The following is a 20,518-nucleotide window of genomic DNA, read 5'->3' as shown; positions in this document are numbered from 1 at the left end:
GCTGGAAGCGTGAAACTAGAGACACTATCTGAGCTGGGTGACGTCTTATCACCCCCTTGGCTGTCTAGCCGACAGATGCCTGGTTTATTTTGAGGAGAAGACGTCAATAACAGGGACTGACTACTAGGACATGAAAGAAATAGCAGATGCCACACCTCTGGTCAGACACAGCCACATGGTTTACTTTGTCCCGAAGATGGATATGTCAAAGTATTACAACGTTTCTCTCCCAATTCATTTAATAGAGCAGCAGACCAAAAATATTTGCCCTGCAACAGCATGGAGACTGATCCCTTGTGAGAGAAATATATATGCCGCCTGAATTATGATGTAAATGTTTTTTTAAATGGAATGAAAACTCGAGGGACATTTCACCTATCAAATGGAAACTTTATGCACACATTTCCGCTTAATGGGATCTTTAACCTTCACTGCGATGCAATTATCCTGTTACAAATATCTGACGCGTGTTCACGGTCATGGAAACCAGTGTCTCTCCGGCGGCATCTCTGTCTACATATCTGTGTCAGAATGGTTTTATTTATTGCCTGCAAAACACAGATAGTAAAAAGATACTTTAAAAAGTGAATAAAGATATGTGTTTGGCCTGAAGTCCAGCTGAAATGGCATTTTGAAAGTGTCCAACTGCTGTCTGGGGATGCATTTCCAAGTGAAACATGGATAGAAAAGCAGGAAATCGTGTTTGGAGAAGCTTGTTTGGAATGCAGAGAAGCAGGATCCAGAGCTGAATGCTAGTTGATAATCGCTTCACAATCTGGATGCTATACTCTCGGAAGTTTGGGAAAAGAAAACAGGATCCGAAGTCGTAAACAGCCTCAAACACCAGCGTACCACATTTGCTAGCTAGCTAACTAATGTAGCCACAGTGAGACAACATGCTGCTAAAAGTCAAATGCTGACTGAAGTCATCTGTTGGCGCATGCTTACGTGAGCACGTCATATTTTGTTTCACAGCAAGAAAAAAAAAGAGTGGATTTTGATGGAAAAAGATACAAATTTTGTTGAATAGGTGAACAATGTGAGCAAGAATCTAAACTAAAAATGTTAATAACCAGTTTTCATCTGAGCTTGACTTTAAAGGCTCATGTTGTGCGTAATGCAGGTTTTTGTGTGCCTGTATACTTGAACTTTAACAAGACGTGACGACACAATAGAATAGAATAGAATAGAATTGAATCAGCTGTCTTACTGATGTGTATAGATGGCCCTCCCCGTTCATGGCGATGTATAACCCTGTCTTCACGGACTGAATGGCGACAACTCGGAGGCCCACGGGAATAAGGTTGAACAAAGCTGGGGAGAAAAACAAACAAACACATGTGACCAGACAAAAAACAGGCATAAAATAGAAGAGGATTGTTGTGTCCTAATGATGAAGTTAAAATCTGATAGTAGAATCCATCATCCGCATGCAAGCCGCCTATCATTAATGCTTCAAAAGGCATCGACAATGCGGCTGCTGCGTGTTACATTTAGGGAATCTGTGAAGATGAATTGCCGCATGGCTGGTGAACGTGACTAGCCTAGCATGGCCTCGGCCACACAGAAATTGGTAATGAAATTGGTTAGGCTGTAATTGGGGCCGTCATTGATGCATGGGAGATTTAATAGTCCTTTAGTTGTTGCAGCAGACTCCTTGTGCCTGGCAGGTAATGGTTATTGTTTGTACTGGTGAAGGACAATGGAACTGGCCTTACTGGGACATTAAGGTGCTACATATTGATCTTACTGAACCTGTAAGTAATTGGTATTGGCAAGGTTGTTTTTGTTGGCTTCTTGACTATTTGGAAAAGTTGAGTTTGAAGTTTTAAACATATGAAACAACCCATGTCTACACACTTATCTGTTTTGGCCACTGTGTCACTCTTCACTCCTCAGCTTATCTAATGTGACATGTGCCACATCTCCTCATGCTGACAGGGGTAAGTGACACAATCTAGAGTGTCAGGCTGGCGTTAACATCGAGCACTGGAATCAAATTAAGCACCTAGCCTACAGCGCTGAGGGAGAAGTGCCAGAACCAGCTAATAATACAATTTTTTTCCTTTCAAGCTTTCTCTTTTCTTAGTTCACCTTCTCTCCTGGAGTGTGTGATTTCACGGTTGCCTTTTTGAGAGGAAGGGGTGGGGTCCAGACCCCCTACCTGCTCAAGTCAGCTGGATGAATAAATGCAGAATGTGTAGCATGTGAATTATAAAGCTGAAATAAATCATCATCATTATAAATCATTATAAATACATCCAAATCCCCACTAACAATCTATCATTTTGTTTCCTCCGTTTTGTGGGAGTTTGCTGCAGTTGCAAAAGAGTTTGGTCTCTTATATTTTGCTTCACAAACTTTTGACACTCGTACTATAAATCCAAAATGAACAATCTCTGAAGCAGTTAAATAAATTGACGGATAACAGCTGGTGATTTATGATCAATTCACAGCTCCAACTTTAAAGAAGTGCAGCAGGGACTTAATTATTTAGCTGCAGCAGTTGACCGTCGGCTTCTCTCACGGTTTCTCGAGATCCAGTTATGATATTTTAAACTGATATTCTCAGGAATCCTGCTGCTTGCTAATGATACGAGAACATTGAAGCTAAGATCCAATTAGTGTTAGACATCTTCTCTCCCAAAGACATCCATCTCCAAAACCTGTCCAAAGAATTCACACCCTCATCTTCATCCACACACGCGTCACCTGTTCTGCTACACCATCTCCTCACTTTGGCTCACTCTCATTTACACCCTCCCATGTTCTGTTATTACATGCTTCATTACTTGCTCTTCTGCCCTTCCTGAGATCTGTTACATGCCTGTTTATCTGACTTTTCTTCTCTTGCCCTCCTTGGCTATGACCCTTCTATGCCTCTGTATCCCATAATCCTTTGTACCTCCATTGTTTTGAATACAAATCACAGAAGTGAATCAAGGCCACTCTCAAACATCTGCGTTGAAGAGTTTGATAACCATGATAGCGGATCCCAGACTGAACATGGCAATTGGAAACAGATCAGTAAAAGCAGAATTAAATTAAATGGATTTGACAGCAAATTTATGCTTTTTTGTTTTGTTTTTGCAAAATTCCAACTGTACATGTGTATAAAACTCAACTCGTTTTTTGAATTCAGAACCTGAAACTTTCAGTCAAGTCAATTTTGCACACATTTTCCTGAGATCATGCTCTCAAAAACAAAACCCAACACCTTCACCTATTATCCTTAGCTGAAGCCCATGGAAATACAAATGTGTATTTTTCCAGAGTATTTCACATTATGTTGTTGTGAAGTTGCGTATTGACTTTTCTTTCATAACACCGATGATACAATTCTGAGTGGCATGAATGTCGGCGGCATGACGGGAGTGTTGCTCATACAATACATACTGTACATCTAAAGCTCCTTACGAGCAAGAACGCTTCGACTCAGGTTTTATACTACATTTCACCGTATCATCTGTTGGTCATTCTTCAAGTGTTTCTCTTGACACCAGACACAGTTTTGTTCCAGAAGGCCAACAGTCAAGGTACTCACAGGAATTACTGCTGTCATCCTTGGTCCCATCAAGAGAGCCATCGGGATTCATTTGCAAGTAGTATCCCTGCCTGCAATATAACCTGGTCACTATACCCTTGAGCTGGGGATCTGCAGGAGAGAAAGAGGGATAAACAAGTGTGAAGAATGGCAGAGAAACCATCAGGGTAGCAGCCGTTCGGGGGGGGGGGGGGAGTGATTGCTTTACTGTAACGAGAATATTTTAAAATGATCCGGAGCTGCAATGAAAGATTCTCTAGAATCATTTTACAGTGTTTCCCATCGCCAACTTTCTGAGCATATTCACCCTGCCCTTCTCAGAGATGGGCCATCCAATTACAGTCAGCAGAATTATCGCCTGACTCCTGTAATGAACCCAACAGCACCCTCTCTGGGTCCCTCAGTGTGTAGGATGTGAGAGGTTTTGTGCTCCGTTCTGCTGTTTTGTTCCGCTTCTGCTTCCAACTGACCTAAAAGGAGAATTATCCACACCTATTGTTGAGATTACCCAGCAGTCACTGCTCCTCTAACCGTCATGTTGGCGATGTAGTTTGGTGGGTTTTGGAATGACGCTAGAAGAAGCGAGGTAAAGGAGTAGAAAAGTGAAAGGGATAGGTTTTAATAAAGCTGCACGTGGGTGGGTACACATTGAGATATTGCTTGTGCTCAAGCGATGCAGCAATATTTCTTCATCTGGGGGTGTGTGTTCTCGTTTGTGTGTGTCTGGGCGTGTGCACGGACAACCACTGGGGTCATATAGCATCAACATTAGTCTTATCACAGAGACAGCCATCACACCAGATTTCATTCTAAGAAAGCCCCAGGGAGGTAAACAATCAACCTCACCTGAGTCTAAACTATGCGCTCCTAGCAAGTGTGTGTGTGTGTGTGTGTGTCTGTGTGTATGTGAGAGAAAGCGAAAGAAGAAAAAGGAGAGAAAAAGAGAGAGTGAGCATAACCACAGAGGAGAACTCAAGAGGTCTTGCAGAGGGGCAGAGAAAGGCTTCTCCTGTCAGTAGCGAGCCTAGGGCAGTCTTTCCTGAAATGGCTCGGTGGGGTGATGGCAGCCAGCAGGACGTTCTGAAACCTTTCCCTGCTGCCTGGGGTGTGTGTGTGTGTGTGTGTGTGTGTGTGTGTGTGTGTGTGTGTGTGTGTGTGTGCAAGCTCCACGACATTGTTCTACCAGCTTTCAGTAGAACTGCTTTGCCCCCCCCCCCCCCCAACAATGTAAAGGTGGCAAAAGCTGAATTTCTGCCTGTCAAGAGTGCCTCCGCCAAGCTTTGAGCAGGCTGAAAGGACAGTGACAGGATCTCTCTGGTTAACAATAAGAGCCCAGTCAAAGCTGCCACTCAGCCAGAGACACGTGTCACCGTGCACACATCATCTTTTCTCTCGTCGCTGCGCTACATGGCTGATGAACTCTGAATAACGCACACGCACTGCAAAAACCACAAGTGCCTCATTTCTGTCTTGACAAAATTGTTCTGGAGGATGCTTTGGAGGATAATTTTGATTATTGCAAGCAATTATAAACCTTTTTTGTGGTTGTAATAAGTGATATATTACGCCAAGGCAATATGGAAATGCTCCTTCAAATAATGGAACTGTCTTAAAACCAGGCTCGTTGTTAAGTGGTTCCTCCTGATATTAAGGGACATTTTTGAGTAGAAATGTACTGTTTTGGAAGTGTTTGGAGGTTGGTATCCCTTCATTGTCCACAGCACATTTCTATTAACTGTTTACTACTGTATTGATGAGTTTTCTAATAAGTGACTTGGTTCATTGTCTTGTCTTTTCTCTCTAAAACGTAAATATATTCAATTTACATTTTATTTTATAAAAACAGAAAAACCAGACTGAAATCCTTTTGTAACTTTGGCATCTTTTGCTTCATGAATGACATCAATTATTAATTTTCTTTTCAATCAACAAATCCATAAATGAGTTCTTTATTTGTATCTAAAACCACCAAAATCCCAATGGATAACTAGAAATGTTGAATTTTGGAAATGAAAGTATCTTTCAACATGATATTTCAGTGACGTTGGCCTCTGAACTTTTAGCATTTCATCTTAGATGTTTATGTGAACTTCCAGCAGACTTCTTGAGGTCTGGCCAAATTTTGAGAGGTCACATCGACCTTACACCACCAAATTCTAATCAGTTCAGAGTGCGAGTCAACGTTTGAGCCAAATTTGAAGGAACGACTTCAACGTGATCCAGAGATATCACGTCCACTGGCAACAGGACAAGGAGAAGGACAAACAAGCTGAAAACATCATGTCTCAAGCCAGTGACAGAGGCGAAACATTAAAATGCGTCGCAGCTTTTGTTGCGTCATTCTCTACATCTTCTCCCCGTCTGTCCTCAGGTCACCGTCATTGCGCAAGGCGACGTGATGTCACTGCGTGGCCTTCTCAGAAGGTCCTTGAGCGAGACGTTGAACCCTTAATCGCTTCTGATGAGCTGGTTGGGTGTGAGTGAATGAGCGTAACCACCACAGTGAGGAGCATGCAACATAAAGACGACACTCATACAAAACAAACATTTCATAACAGATAGAAGCGCGCGCGCACACACTCACACTCACACACACACACACACACACACACATAATTTGCACATAGATTTTTCATCATTCCACTGCACAATCCCCTGAGGGAAATACTAACCAACCTAGTATCAATTAATGATTCGATCAGCAGCATTTAAATGATGTGAGGCAGTGGCATTGATTGGAGGTCATAAGTGTGTGTGTGTGTGTGTGGGGGGGGGGGGTCAGTAATAATCAAACTTCAACACTGAATGCTGGCTTCTCTGTGTGTTTATCTGGACATGTGTTAGGTTTTGGAGGTGATTCGCCTCTTATAAATCCTGCGATGTTGCCTGTGCTCCCTGGGGAGGGGTGAGAGCACACGAGCACACACACACACACACACACACACACACACACACACACACACACACACACACTTGAACTCCAGTTGCAGCCTGTGTCATTTCAGCTAAATCAAACTGCAGTCGTCTTGTATAAAAGTCTTAACAATATATTCAAGTGGATATATAATCCTGCTCCTAAATGTCCACACATGGATCAAGAACCAGCAACCATATTTACAGTTTTACTTCAAACTGTGTGTAAAGTGCATCATTTCAATTGTCCTGATAGCATCTGATTCTCACAAAGCAACCTACTGATTCATCTAATAATGAAGGTCAAACTTAAGATCGGCGTGTTAGAAAACCACAACATGAGTGAGATGTGGAGGATGAAAATGTAAGAACAGATTTAAGGCAGCTTTAAAATCCTGGCCTGCTTTAAAAATATAGTTCTTATTCTCCTTCCTCCTTCTGTTGCTCTTCGTGGGTTTTTTTTCCCCTGTTTTTCTTCCTGTCTGCCTTCATATTCTCCCTTTACAAATCAGCCAAATGATGAAACAACACTTCACCATCAATGCATCCAACCTTTCAGTTGGACTTTCCCCGTTTTACTGGCATTCGCTTTCTTTTCTTTTTTGTTTTTTAAGCAACACAAGCTTGCCACTTCTTTGTTACTAAGGAAACAGAGAGGTGGTTGGCAGCAGCAGGGGGTTTCCTTGGAACACAACAAGCATCAGAACCGTAAGATCTCCAATTGTGTTGTTAAAGCTCTCTGCAAAGTACTGAGCTGTCACAGAAAGAGGTTGTGATTTGATTTGATTTATTTTATAATAGCAGCAGCACCCCCCCCCCCCACCACCACCACCACCACCGTCTGCTGTGTTCTCTGTATAGTGTCATTTCAGAGCTCATTTCTGAGTAGAGGACACACACACACACGCGCACACACAGAGCTGCAGCAGCAGTTGTGGGCTGCTGTCAGCTCTGCCCTGCTTGACCCACTTTGGATGTTTCTGGAAGAGGAGACGGGGTTTTCCAGTGTGTGAAGGAGAAACCCCTCCATGCTGCTGATGCTGTTGTCATGGGAAAGTGAATCAAGCGCTACGACACCCCCCCCCCAACCCCCCACCCACCTCAAGTTCTTGTATATCAACAACTCATCTGATAGGACACACTGACTGACGTCCTATCAATACACTCATGAGCAGGAAGGCTAATCTAACCGTCTGATCTATAGAACACGATCTAATAATCTATGGATCTAATCTAGTGAGATAATTAGTCGGAGCAGTGAGATTACGGGTGAGCCCCCAAGCTCACTATCTGGGTAACAGGATTATCAACTCATATCTAATCCCTTAAAAAAAACTAAAATAAATAAATAAAATCAGAGTGTGATGGCTGACGGTTCATCTGCTATCAAAATGCACGGATGATCGGGAATTGAAGCTGATATGGCAGAGAAAACAGGAATGTTTCCCAGTGTATTCCCTGGAGTGGAGGAGGAGGAGGAGGACAGGAAATTGCATCTGTGCATATAACGCGGCAGACAAGACTATCTCGCTTTATGGATGCTGCGTTTTTAGAGGGGGAAAAAAAGTGGACGTAGGTCATTTAGTTTGATTACTGACAGTTAAAAGTGATGTTTTCCTTCAAATTTGACTTAAGTGTTCCAGCTCTAAAACACACTTGATGTCAGTGTCAATCAATAAAGCCCATAAGAGCTAATCCAGTGTTTCTCTTGAGGCTCGATAATCAAAACTGGAGGGAATACCTGCACGCTCTCGCTCTGACTGATCTCATCAGAGTGGGACTTAAATACATCGTTTGGACGGTTCACAAGCTGCAGCCTCAGTGATAACGGGAGCGTCACGTGTCGTCTATTTGGTCTCAAACAAAAAAAAAAACACCTTCAGTATCAAACTAACAACAAAAAAAAGCCATTTCCTAAAACTGTGAGTAAAATTAAGATGTGGAGAGGCAGGATATGAACAGTATGCAGTATTTACCAAACTAGCTTTTCCTAATTCTCATGTGAGGCTTAAAATTAATGAAGTATACACTCCCATTAGGCTTGCAGTCCCAAAAAACATAAAATGAAAGCAAGAGAAAACAGTGAGATTTGATTAGAGACTCAGAAATGAGGACAAAATACTCATTTAATGATACACACACACACTCCACCACCACCACCCCACCATTCCATTTAATCATGCTATTTGAGTGTGTCTCATCCTGCAGGCGATGGGGGTCATGCTTTGAGAGGTGTCACGACACACTTCAACAATGCTTGCTTGAACTGGAACTATCAGCATTCTCATTGTGACACGGAGTAAACACACAAGTTTCTCTTTGAAATGTTCAGTTATGACCTCCACTTGTGCCTCTCTCTCTCACACACACACACACACACACACACACACACACACACACACACACACAAACACACACACACACACAAACACAGCGTTTACAGAACAGGGTATGTTTTATCTACTGCCATGGTAAAAGATTAATTCCCCCGACCAAATGGCTGCATCATCTGTCCACACATCTGATCTGTGGAGACACCAGTGAGGATTAATAATAATAAAGATTGATATGCAAGCAAATTAAGTAGATACACACTTATGAACACACACACACACACACAATCAAACACACACACACACACACACACACACACACAACAGACCAACTGATTATAAGCTGCCATTTTTGTTGTTGTTGCAACCTGACCCCTGTCCAGATGTGTCCTCTATCCGCCATTGATCCTGTGATATCAAAGCCATTTTTTTAATCCATATAATCGCTGAGAGCTTGTGAGGGGAATAACTCCCGGTATTGTTGAGGATGAATACAGATGAAGGTATGAATCTGCCACCAACAGAAGAAGAAAAATAGAAATGTTCAAGAGTTATAAGGTGCAACAGGTTTGATACCTGCTGATTCCAACAGGAACCTTCCATCAGTCACTAACTAGGGGGGAATAATCAATCGTGTCTTTTTATAACTATTTTTTTTTATTTCTATTAATATCCCAAAGGTCAAATGTGATGTGATTGTAACAATAAAAGAATTATTGACAATCCTCTCAGGTTGCCACGTCACAGCAAAAATTGTTCCTGACATTTTCTTACAGGCGATATCATCTGGAGCAATACGAGGCCCACCGATGCGTAAAATGCGAGAAGAGATGATGTTTGAAAGGCGTAACCTCCATTCCGTGGCTGATATTGACCTTTTTATTATATATTTATTTGTTTATTGCTCGCATATGAATGACTTTCATTTTTGCCTCTGTAAGCAGAGAGAGCGAATCGTGGGCTTCCTACCAGCTTCTCTTCCTTCCGTGATCGCTGAGGTGACAACTCGTTAAAATCATTTGGTTCAACTCGTCAGGAGCCTGTCAGCAGCTGCCTGTGGCTGATGATCAGAGGCACATTCAAGCAAACCCGCAGACGTTTGACCTGCTGGTTCCCTCACAGGCTATTTAACTTTTTTTTTTTTTTGGGGTTTACGCGCGCAGGTGCAAAAACGTAATTTCAGAAGTGTTTCGCGGGTTGCAGCTGAATGAGGAGCCATCACCCGTGTATTTACACTCTCGACCAACAAATCTTGCACACTCAAGTTCCCCCACCTTGTCTCCGTAGTCTCCGCTTCCTGAGGCCGAAGATGCGCACTTTAGAGAAGATGTCGACCAGGTTCCCATTGCAGAGCCCCTTGTTCTTGTTGGGGCTCTTCCTCCGTCGGTTGGTCGAGGGCCGGTCCAAATGCTGCTCCCGGGCTTGTCTCTTCTGTCTGATCAGCCCACTTGCAATAGCAGCAGCCATGGCTCCAAATGTCTCAGGTCCAGTCTGCACACGGAGCGCAGACTACACAAACAGCCGCCTCAGAGAGCTCGCAGCCCGGGTCACAGTCCCATGGTGGCGGCTAAGAGGTCCGTTCCGTGGTGCCAAAATCTCAAATGTATTTCTTAAGAGCTATTACCTTTGTTTGTGTCCAAATACTACATGATAATTGCGATATTAAAGTCTGAGTCATCAGTAGAGAATTTGTTGGACATGATGGGAAAAGATCATCTCATGGGTAATCCCAGAAACATTAAAGAAGAGCTCGAGCAAACTCAGGCGGGGGGTTATTCATACCTGTTCATTCTGCGTGTCATGTTCAGTTGCATCGCCTTCTTAAATGTCCAACACCGGCTGCAGCGTCCTCAAGGAAGAAAAAAAAAGCGCGCGCTCTTCCCTCCTTTCTCCCTCTCTTGTTTTCTCCTCTGCTGTCAGACGAGGCTGCCCTTGTTTAGGTGGCGGCGGGGACGCGTGTGCATGTGCGCCGCCGGTGATCCAGTCAACACGGGCGTCTATGAGGAACAAGAAGCAGCCCGGAGGAAACGCAGCAAACCCGGGCGAAACGAAGTTTGCAATCCGCGACAAGAGGACAGATCAGCAGTCCCGCATTTGGAGAAAAAAAGAACAAAGCAACAACAACAATAACAACAAAATAAGGTACGCAACCGTAGTAGAGTACGCGGTTCTAAATGAACACAGCAGGTAACTTGTATTCCAACTACCTCTGTCGGAAACACATTCTCTCCGCTGTTCTGGTCGGCAGTTCTGGACCGTCAGGCGGCGATAAGAGCCAGAGAGGAAAAAACAAACAGCTGATCTGAGTGCTGTGGAGATGACGTCTGCATTGTGTGACAAGCTGCTGCATACCAATGTGTAAACTTAACCCCCAGCAAACGGTTCGACCCGCTGGGTTTTCCTATAAACCCCGCGTGGGAGAGAGAGATGCATGGCGATCAGTGCGTAAAGGGAATAAGACAGCGGCGCGTTTATGTTCCCACGCTCACAGAAAGGGGGTGTGGGGGGTGGGGTGGGCCTTAGAAGTGTTCGTCACTCGCTGTGATCAACAAATCCTCCTGATCAACAAGTCCTGACCACTACACGCTGGAGCGGAGAGGGGAACCTCCCTTCTTAACCCCCCCACCGATGATCAGCCGGGTCAGGAGGCTGCCGTGACACTGAACTACAGTTAGAGAGAAGCGAAGCAGCAGCTGCTGGAGAAATCCTCCTGATCAATGTGACTTTGATAAATACGCCATAACTATTTCAAAGATGCCAAAATTTCTAACTTCTAACTCATAGGAAACACTGCGCATGCGCATCACCCCTTCAGGCTCCCCATCGCTTTGAGGTTTGGGTACCATGGATAGCGCCCACTGTTTCAGCACATTTAACATTTCTTTACGGTCCCTTCTTCAACATCCTCAATGCAGGATATGAACGTAAGTCGTAGAACTCCCCCCCACACACACACACACACTCACACACAAACAACCTGTTCCTCTCAGTCCTCGGTGTGGATGCTGAAACTGGCACATACATTCAGACCCCGCGTAAGACCCACTATTTGATCCTTTTGATCGTATTTCCCTCTCTCTCTCTCTCTCTCCTCAATCACAGGCAACATAAATTAAAACTCAAGAGAGCCATCTGCTGTTTGTGGCTGTAATTAAAAGTCTCACAGGGCTCACAGGGGACTGGAGCTCCACTGTGCTGCATTTATTCTCTCTCTCTCTCTGTCTGTCTGTCTGTCTGTCTGTCTCTCTTTCTCTCTACCATGAACACACACACACACACACACACACACACACACACACACACACACACACACACACACACACACACCTGTTGATTTCCAGCTGTATCGATACTACTCGATGCTTTGAACCGCCAGCTCCACAACGTATTATTTGAGTCCCATTACAGGAAATATCGCGTGATATTAGAACGGGATTTCTCCTTGAATACGGAGACTGAGGGATAAACCCTTTAGAGATGAGTTTTCACGTGGAGGATGAAATGATGCATTTTCACTCCACAGAGGAGAAGAATGCATGCGGAGTGTCTCCTCCCTGCACCGGAGGACTCACTGCAGTTAATTCTGCAGCCAGCAGCGGACACTGTCAGACCGCGACAAGTCTCAGAGCAGCTCTGCTGAAACGGGGAGGGCTTCTATGCAGCCCCATACTGTGGATAATCGATCTTCCGCAGCTATAATTATCCAGGCATGAACTGCTTGGATGTACAATCGCAGCTAGGAAGTGAAATAAAGGAGTAGAAGAAGAATTCGTGGCTTTCGGCGAACAGTAACTCCATGAATCTGGTTCGTAAGACGCTTTCAAGTATTGAAAAGAAATAAAGTCATATCAAAAAAAGGAATATGGAAAAGAATGAGATATAAAGTACGAGCTACAGGAACAAATATTTTTGGATAAATATTCTGAGATTATTAGGTGTTAAATGTCATCATATTAAAACAATTGCCTAAGCCATTTTTGACAACGGTTTTTCTTTTTGCCTAAAAAAAACTCCTTATGATGTTTTGTCTCCAGTTTTTTGTGTTTTCTGAAAAACTTGAAAAAAATTACTTGTTTTAAGAGGGCAACGATATACAAATACCACTTAGTAAAATACAAACATTTAGTATCTATGACATGCATCTAATTTCACAGGATCTAAAACGGATTTTTTAAAACTTATAACAATGTTTTATTCATCACTCATTTAAATAGTGACTTTACAATGAACTTTATTTATTTTGACGAAGCTACATTTGGAACTGAATGAAACTAAGGCGTCAGATTCTTTGTTTAAATCGATGCATAAATTATCAGTTAGTTTGTATAAAAACAAGTCAGTTCCACGAATGCAGCATTTAATACATTTGGACCCGTTCATACCCGTTTTACATTTAATACATTTGGACCCGTACACTTTGAAGACTGAAGACAAGATTTTTTTCTGCACAGCGGTTTTCACTCAATCACTCAGCTGAATATGTGGATGGTCTGACACATTTGTACACACACACACACACACAAAACACAGGACTTTTAGCGTATAACGCACACAAACCTTGTCACAGCACACTGAAGTAGCACAAATAATCCATGTGAATGCACCCCCCTGAGATGAAGGATACAAAACAGCACACTGTATATACACCAAATATAAAAGAAGAAGCACTTTTTTGGAAAAAAATCATAAAACATCAGCACACGTACCTACATTTTTTTTCCTTCTACATGTAAACGTATGAGAGTCCATGTCAATCCCATTCCAAAGCTCTCTAAACCAAAGCCTTTAGCCGTGACTTCTAATGGCCCATTTATACTGGCCCTTCTAGGACCTAACAAGGTTACGGTGAGCTGACGGTTTGCCCCCGAGCCGTTGGCGTTAATTTGCTCATGGAGGCTTTCAACAGTCAGACATTCTTTAAGTTGAATCCCTGAGAAACTGAGTTTGATTAACACAATCTGACGCAAAAAGTAGCCGGAGGGTGAAATCTACAATAGATCTACAAAAATGAGAGAAACAGAGTGTATCAGGTTGCATGTTGGCATACCAAACCTGAACAGAATAGAAAACCACAAGTATCAAAGTATAGGTGGGATGGGGAGAAGTAGGTTTTTGAAGCCACATCCTCATTAGGTCCAAACATTGTAATCTAATCTCCCGTGAGGAAATGACATTAGTGTCAGTTAGATGTCCTGCCGCCAGGCCTCAACAAATGTCACCCAGTACAACCGGGGTAAACAAGCCATTCGATTATTGCTCTTTCTTCGCTTCGTGGCCACGTTCCTTTATCAGCCAAGACGAACAGTCGGGGGACTCAGCAGTTGTCAGAAAAAGAAATGAAGCTTAATTTTCTGCGATGAAATTATGCGGTGTTGTCAAAGTGTTAATTGAATTTGAGAGAAGGAATGATTTTGCTTACGTGTGTCCTTTACATCTTCGTTCACCCTCCCCCTCCCCGTGCTTTAATGTTTTAATCCGTAAATATTATTTATAGTGGTTGGTATGATGAGTCTAGTAGGAGCTAATCAGAGAGCGAGTGCACATCAAGAGCTAAAGATGGGGAATGAAAACTGAGGGTTTTTGTTAAGTGGTCACAAATTAGCTCATGTGGTGAGACCCTGGAAGGTGGACCAGGAGTACTCAGAGGTTATTTATATCAAATTAGATATAAGAGGCAGAATCGTCAAAAGTGCAGGACAAGTGTCGGACAGACAATAGACGTAGAAATACGGTGAACTGCGTCCTGATTATGAGTGAATCGTTAACCATTACGTCACAAGTTGCTGTTTTCTTTCACTGTCTTCTCACTTCCAGAATGGAGGGAAGTCTCGAAGAGAGGAGATTTTTGGCTTTGCGGTCTCGTTCGCCTCACGTTTCTGAAACTCAAAGTTTCAACAATTCTCTACGTTAACCCAGTTTGTAATCCTCTGAACAAAAAACATGACAGGGGCCATCAGAAGAGGGTCGCTACTATTTCACGTTCGAACGTGCTCACATTCCGTTTTTGTCCCGATGTCGTTTTCCAACTCGGTTGTTTGACTTCAGATTTTTCATTAAAACTGATATTTCTGTAATTGAAGGGTAGATTCACACTCGTCCCAGCTGCTGCACTTGACTCCTCTGCAGGCCTGCTAGGCTACTGCTCGTGCAACTGAACCTCACGTGAGAAACGCCACCTGTCAAAAAAAAAAAAAAGGATTTTTTTGGGGGGGGGGACAAACATGGTTGGGCACAGTATGGATTACTCACCGAGAGTAGTTTAGTGAATGGATCAATATCAAATTAAAAAATATGAACAGTTTTAATACAAAATCTGACTCAGGGACTAGAAAATCAATCGATGACATTTAAAGTCTTAACCTTTCTTTCTTTCTTTTTTTTCTTTCTTTCAACTGTGTGAGAAAAACAGAAAAAAACAAAAAAACAAGATTCAGTTCGATGACTGAATAAATGAAGAGGTTTGCTGGAAGGATGCAGATTTCTTGAAGTGTTGCTGCGTTGCCGGCAGTCACGTGACACCCTCATTGAATAATATGTAAAATAATATATTTTACAACCCTTCCGGAACGATTTGGTTCCAAATGAGAAGCAGAGTTGATGCAGCAGGTGTGGGGTCTCAGACTTTTAGCTGGCTGCTTCATCTTCTCATGCAGAGGGCAATCAAATCCTTTCAATGTACATCTCATAATCGCTGCTCGGTGTACTCAGTGTGCCACCAGAGAATATATATAGCCACATTACAGTTGGTTTCTCTCTTATGATGGAGAGGTGCCGCCCCCAGCAGCATGAGATTAGAGTGAGCCCGAGGTGCAGAGCCCTCCGACAGAGACATTAATGAAACACTACGAGCGCCACTCAAACACAGCCAAGTGCCCATTCTTAACACTTGTGGTGCTGAACTCCACAGAGACCACAATCAGCGTTTAATGCCTACATCTCAGAATAAATCTCTTTCTTTCTTTCTGTGACAAATTAAAAAAAAATGGAATTAAAGAGCGAGCGGGCAAAAGCACGCAAAAATATCATAAAAAAAAATCATTAAAAAAAAAAAACTAATCCTGAATCCTGCTTTGCTTGTCTGAAAAGGAGCAGAATCCTATTAGTTCCCAGCTTTTATTCAACTGCAAACAATTAACAGAAACAATATTAGCCGTCGTCGCTACGCCAACTAATCTCAATCATACAAATCATCAAAAACTTTACAAAGCCTTGAAAAACTCCTCCTTTCAGCAGTATTCTTAGTTTTATTTACAATCCATCGTTCTGCTAAATCGGGAGGGGGTCTAATAACAACATCTTGATTAAAATGTGAGTCACGATAACTGACTGGCATGATTAACTCTTTCTATAGAGCTGTAACTTTGAGAGGAAAGGTCAACTGTTCAAAAATGAAACAGCCAAGGGTCCTTCTCCCTCTTCACCGGCTACAAAACTGACAAAGTCTGCTGGTCACACACACACACACACACACACACACACACACACACACACACACACACACACACACACACACACACACACACCCTTAGCTCCTCCTTCCTATCTGTTTTACACACACACACACACACACACACACAGACTCACACACACACACACACACACACACACACACACACACACACACACACACACACACACACACAGTCTCATCCTTTGATCCTATTTTAAGTCTGCAGCAGTGAAGGAATGTGCCATGTCAGCAGCACTGCAGGGTTAGGTTCCTTGGAGAAGCCCTGGGCAGTGTGGGAGAATATCAATTAGTCTAAACCTCTCTAGCAATTGTGTGTGTGTGTGTGTGTGTGTGTGTGTGTGTGTGTGTGTGTGTGTGTATTCCTTATGGTTTAGTGTATAAGTTTGCACATTAATATTAATCATCTTCTGATACGGGTGAAAAAGAGTAGTTGAGCAAGTTTAATGAGATGGTAATGGAGGACGTGTCAGGTCAGGTCGAGCTTCTGATGTGAATTCAAACATGTGACACGGAGACAGTCGGGTCAGTAAATGTTTCTCAAATTGTTGGAAACACATGACCGAAGGTTACAGGTTTCATTCAAAAGAATGTTTTTGTTTTTTTTTATATTTCAGTCCATTTTACATCCCATTCAAATGAACAGACAGAGTGAAGGCTGCAGGGCCACTGGTTCCACCAGTCCAGCACATCAGAGCTAAATACATGCATTCGGAGGAAATTACTTCAACGAACCATACTTCATCAAATAAATACAACTCCACAAATTAAACTTGTGTGTGCGTGTAAATGTGTGTTGGCCCCAAACTCTCATTCTAATTAGCATTCTCATCTCTCCATTATTGCTCCTCTGATATGATGCATGCTACTCATGATGCTCCCTTTTTGCACGAATGCTCCTTTTTTACAATGTGTACTCTCAACACAGGGCATCAATTATTTGATATTTTTATTATGTTTCTATGTCTTACGGTAATTTATTTTTAAGAGATGTCAACTCTGGTGTTTTTACATTATCTGGTCCTAGAAATCTTCATTAACTTGCTATGTTCCTCCCAAATAAATGCATCTGAATTCGCAGGGGAAGGAAGTTATTAAACTCTGAATTCCTAATGGACCTTTAACATCTTTTAATCATTAATTTTCTGTGTGAGAACATGACTAATGTCCTCCTCTTAATGAAAGAATCCAAGCCATAACCGTTAAACTACATCTCCATGAAATATGTGTGTGTGTGTGTGTGTGTGTGTGTGTGTGTGTGTGAGTGCTGTAATGTCTCCTCTCTAGAGTGATATGACCTTTGACAGACAATGACCGGCGATGTCTGTGATGACCAAAGTTATAGAGCTCATCGTCATTAGCTGCTGCTACGCCGGGTGGAAAATAAAGATTTAAAAAGGATCGGATGATGCCGATGCTACAGGAGAGGGTGGAGGTGAATCCTGATCATTAACCGTGGCAGACACACACTCACACACACACATCAAACGTTATCACAGCTTCTAACACTTCATTTACGTTGCTCGAGCCACTCAGTGCACTAGAGTGATCTATCTGTGATCGCAAACACACTATCCTCCACTGGTTTCTCCTTCATTCGGAGGTGTAGTGGAGCTTTGTGCTGTGTGTGTTGGAGTCTGTGCGCTGATTATAATCCATCTAATCCCGTCACCACGGTGGATGAAGGTGGACCCAAATGCAAAAAAAAAATATATATATTAAACCAAGCAAGTATTTCAGACAGAGATTTATTACGGGAAGAAAAAAACAAACTAGGATCAAAGCGGGCAACGACACTGGGAGAGCACACGAGAGGAGATAAAACATAGAACTAGAACAGAGGCTCCGACAAAGAAACAGCTGGACTAATGAGACAATGAGCACGTGGTCAAAGATGAGGTCAGGCAAGGAGCTGAACGGGGCTGACGAGGGCTGATGGGACGCAGCTGACAGGAAGTAGCCTGTGAACCGGATTTTTAAAAAAACGAAAAATGTAAAGCAAAAAAAAAAAGAGAGAGACTGAAACATGAAATCAACAGTCCAAACAAAACGATATTGATGCTGCAATTTGCTGTCCTGGCTCACCCAAGCAGCCTGTAACATTTCATGATTTGTTGTATCATACCAAAGACTTAACGTAACATTTGTGTGTGTGTTTGTGTGTGTGTGTGTCTTGAATTTTGCAACACTTGGCAGAACATTAAAAACACGGGGCATTACGTTAAATTAAATTAAGGTGGTAGAGATGTCATCAGTGTGTCACGTGACCACATGGTAGCAAACAGGAATGGTCATACCTATAAACATATAAATGGCATTAAAATGTAGTCACAAGCCTCCTCTCTGCCTCACTCACACACACAAACACACACACACACACACACACACACACACACACACACACACACACACACACACAATGTCAACATCTAACTCAACTTCCTAATTGAGATTTTAATCCTAATTGGTAAGTAAATGCACCATCAGTCTCTCCTACAGACTTGAGGCTGACTGTCTCCTTACTTCAGGCTGTCTCCTTCTAAATCCTTAAATTTGCTTACTTTGTATTTGAGTGTGGAAACAAACAGACGATGTCTGCCCAGCTGTTCTTACTAAAATATCAAAGTTCCAGCTTAAAAGCTTTATTCTTGAGGCAAAGGAGACTTTTTCTTGTAAATCCGGTAGCGGTTCACGTCAATGGCCCTTCTACCCTTGGGGGGGCCGTTTTTAAAGGTCATGTTTTTGGGGGGTTTTTTTTGGAAAATTGAGTGTCTTTTGATCTCAACGTCCTCTTCCACACATGGTTTGTGTTGTTTCAGCCCATCTCATGGTGCCACATGAAATGTTGGGGTCAGATCCAGGAACTTCTTTTCACTTTTAACACCGGATGAGACACGTGGTACAAACACACTCATATCTACGCTGAACGGAGGAGAAACCGTGCACACACACACATTCACATAGTTGAATAAACACAAAGAAAATTACTCCAGCTATATTTTTTGTCTGGCAGCAATATGAGCTAATCAATCAGCCAAACTGTGTAAAGATTCTGGCGTGTCTGTCAAAATTGTCCAGCAAATCCCAGTCAAAGACAAAATTGTGTTTGAGGGTTTCATGAGACATGTGGTGCTGCTGCAGTCTGAGGTTAAGCTGATCACTTACATCCTGCAGATACTTAATGTCAAAAAGGAAACAGGATCAAGTCGACTCAGAAAAGAAACTTTCCATTACCTCTGAAAAAAAAAAAATTTTGTTGAAAAAAAGCAAAGTTATTTTTAAACACGAACATGGGCTGATCAGTTTTATGGAGGCTAATGATGATTTTATGGTGATAAATTGAGTTGCAATCAAAGATTTGCAGTGCAAAAAACAAAAAACAAAACAAGACATATAAAGATGAAAATGTAGCATTTTGCATTTAATTTTTGTCTGTGTGGAACTTTGAATCAAGAGGAACGTTACTAGAACTCAGGGCTGCTGTTTAATATGTATCCGCATATCCAAGTGTTAAATGTTATCAAGAGAGCTACAAGTTTTTACAGGGGATGGCTGTTTGCTCAGTGATATTTTGAAAGAAAACGGTACGTATAAAAAGTCATCGATATGGAGATAAATATGAGGCTTTTGCATTAATAACGCTTACAGTAAAGAGCAACTGACAGGCTGAATCGAGGTGCATCATTTACTCGCAGATTGAATGACTCAGAGATAAATGCTGTCTTCAATTACAGTAGAACCGATGTGGCAGATTCTCTTACGCTGGCTGAACACTTTCAAACCATTAAATAAAATAAGTGCACATTATGAACAATTATCCAGCTCACTGTCTTTGTTTGTTTTTCTTTTGTGCAGCACACATTATCGACACTGCCAGAGTCGCACCAACTTCACACGCTTCTATTTAATAGGAATGTTCATGAAAATGCTGGATTCTTAGTCATGCTCAAAAATGCTTTACTAATTTTCTGCCACTAGAGAGCAGTACAGAGCTCGGCAGGAGGAACTGCTGCAGGATTACAGTGTTCAGAGATGCAACTGCTCTACACAGAGAATTCACACACTCGGAAACTCTTTTCTCTTTTCCCTTGTGATTGAATGGACAAACAAGTAAATGTGTTACCACTCAAATTAGCTGTGGGGCAACATGGTGTGAAATTATCCTGTGAATTAAACATAAACTAGACTGTAAGTGAAGCAACAGTGTCAGTTTGGTACTGTTACTGTAACCACAAGCTGTTTTAGTGTTGGTGTGCATTT

General features: G+C 42.3%; 1 protein-coding gene across 2 annotated transcripts in view; it reads right to left on the bottom strand.

Moving 5' to 3' along the window:
* Positions 1 to 20,518, bottom strand: part of fgf14 (fibroblast growth factor 14) — a 92,587-nt gene that overhangs the window by 23,392 nt on the left and 48,677 nt on the right. The window contains exons 1-3 of one of the 2 annotated variants that reach the window (XM_086220242.1): positions 10,065 to 11,229; positions 3,545 to 3,655; positions 1,211 to 1,314 (exon numbers count right to left, since the gene is read on the bottom strand). In XM_086220242.1, coding sequence (XP_086076368.1) covers positions 1,211 to 1,314; positions 3,545 to 3,655; positions 10,065 to 10,257 — 408 coding nt within the window. In that variant the 5' untranslated portion in view covers positions 10,258 to 11,229. Of the gene's footprint in view, positions 1 to 1,210; positions 1,315 to 3,544; positions 3,656 to 10,064; positions 11,230 to 20,518 lie in introns of those variants that run through there. The other variant, XM_086220241.1, reaches the window with a different exon arrangement.

The sequence above is a fragment of the Aulostomus chinensis genome, chromosome 12 (assembly GCF_037954235.1).
Source record: "Aulostomus chinensis isolate RoL2024-O1b breed Wild chromosome 12, RoL_Achi_v1.0, whole genome shotgun sequence".
In the NCBI taxonomy this organism is placed as follows: domain Eukaryota; kingdom Metazoa; phylum Chordata; class Actinopteri; order Syngnathiformes; family Aulostomidae; genus Aulostomus; species Aulostomus chinensis.
Note: the sequence above shows the minus strand (reverse complement) of the source record. Positions and strands in the feature narration are given on the sequence as shown.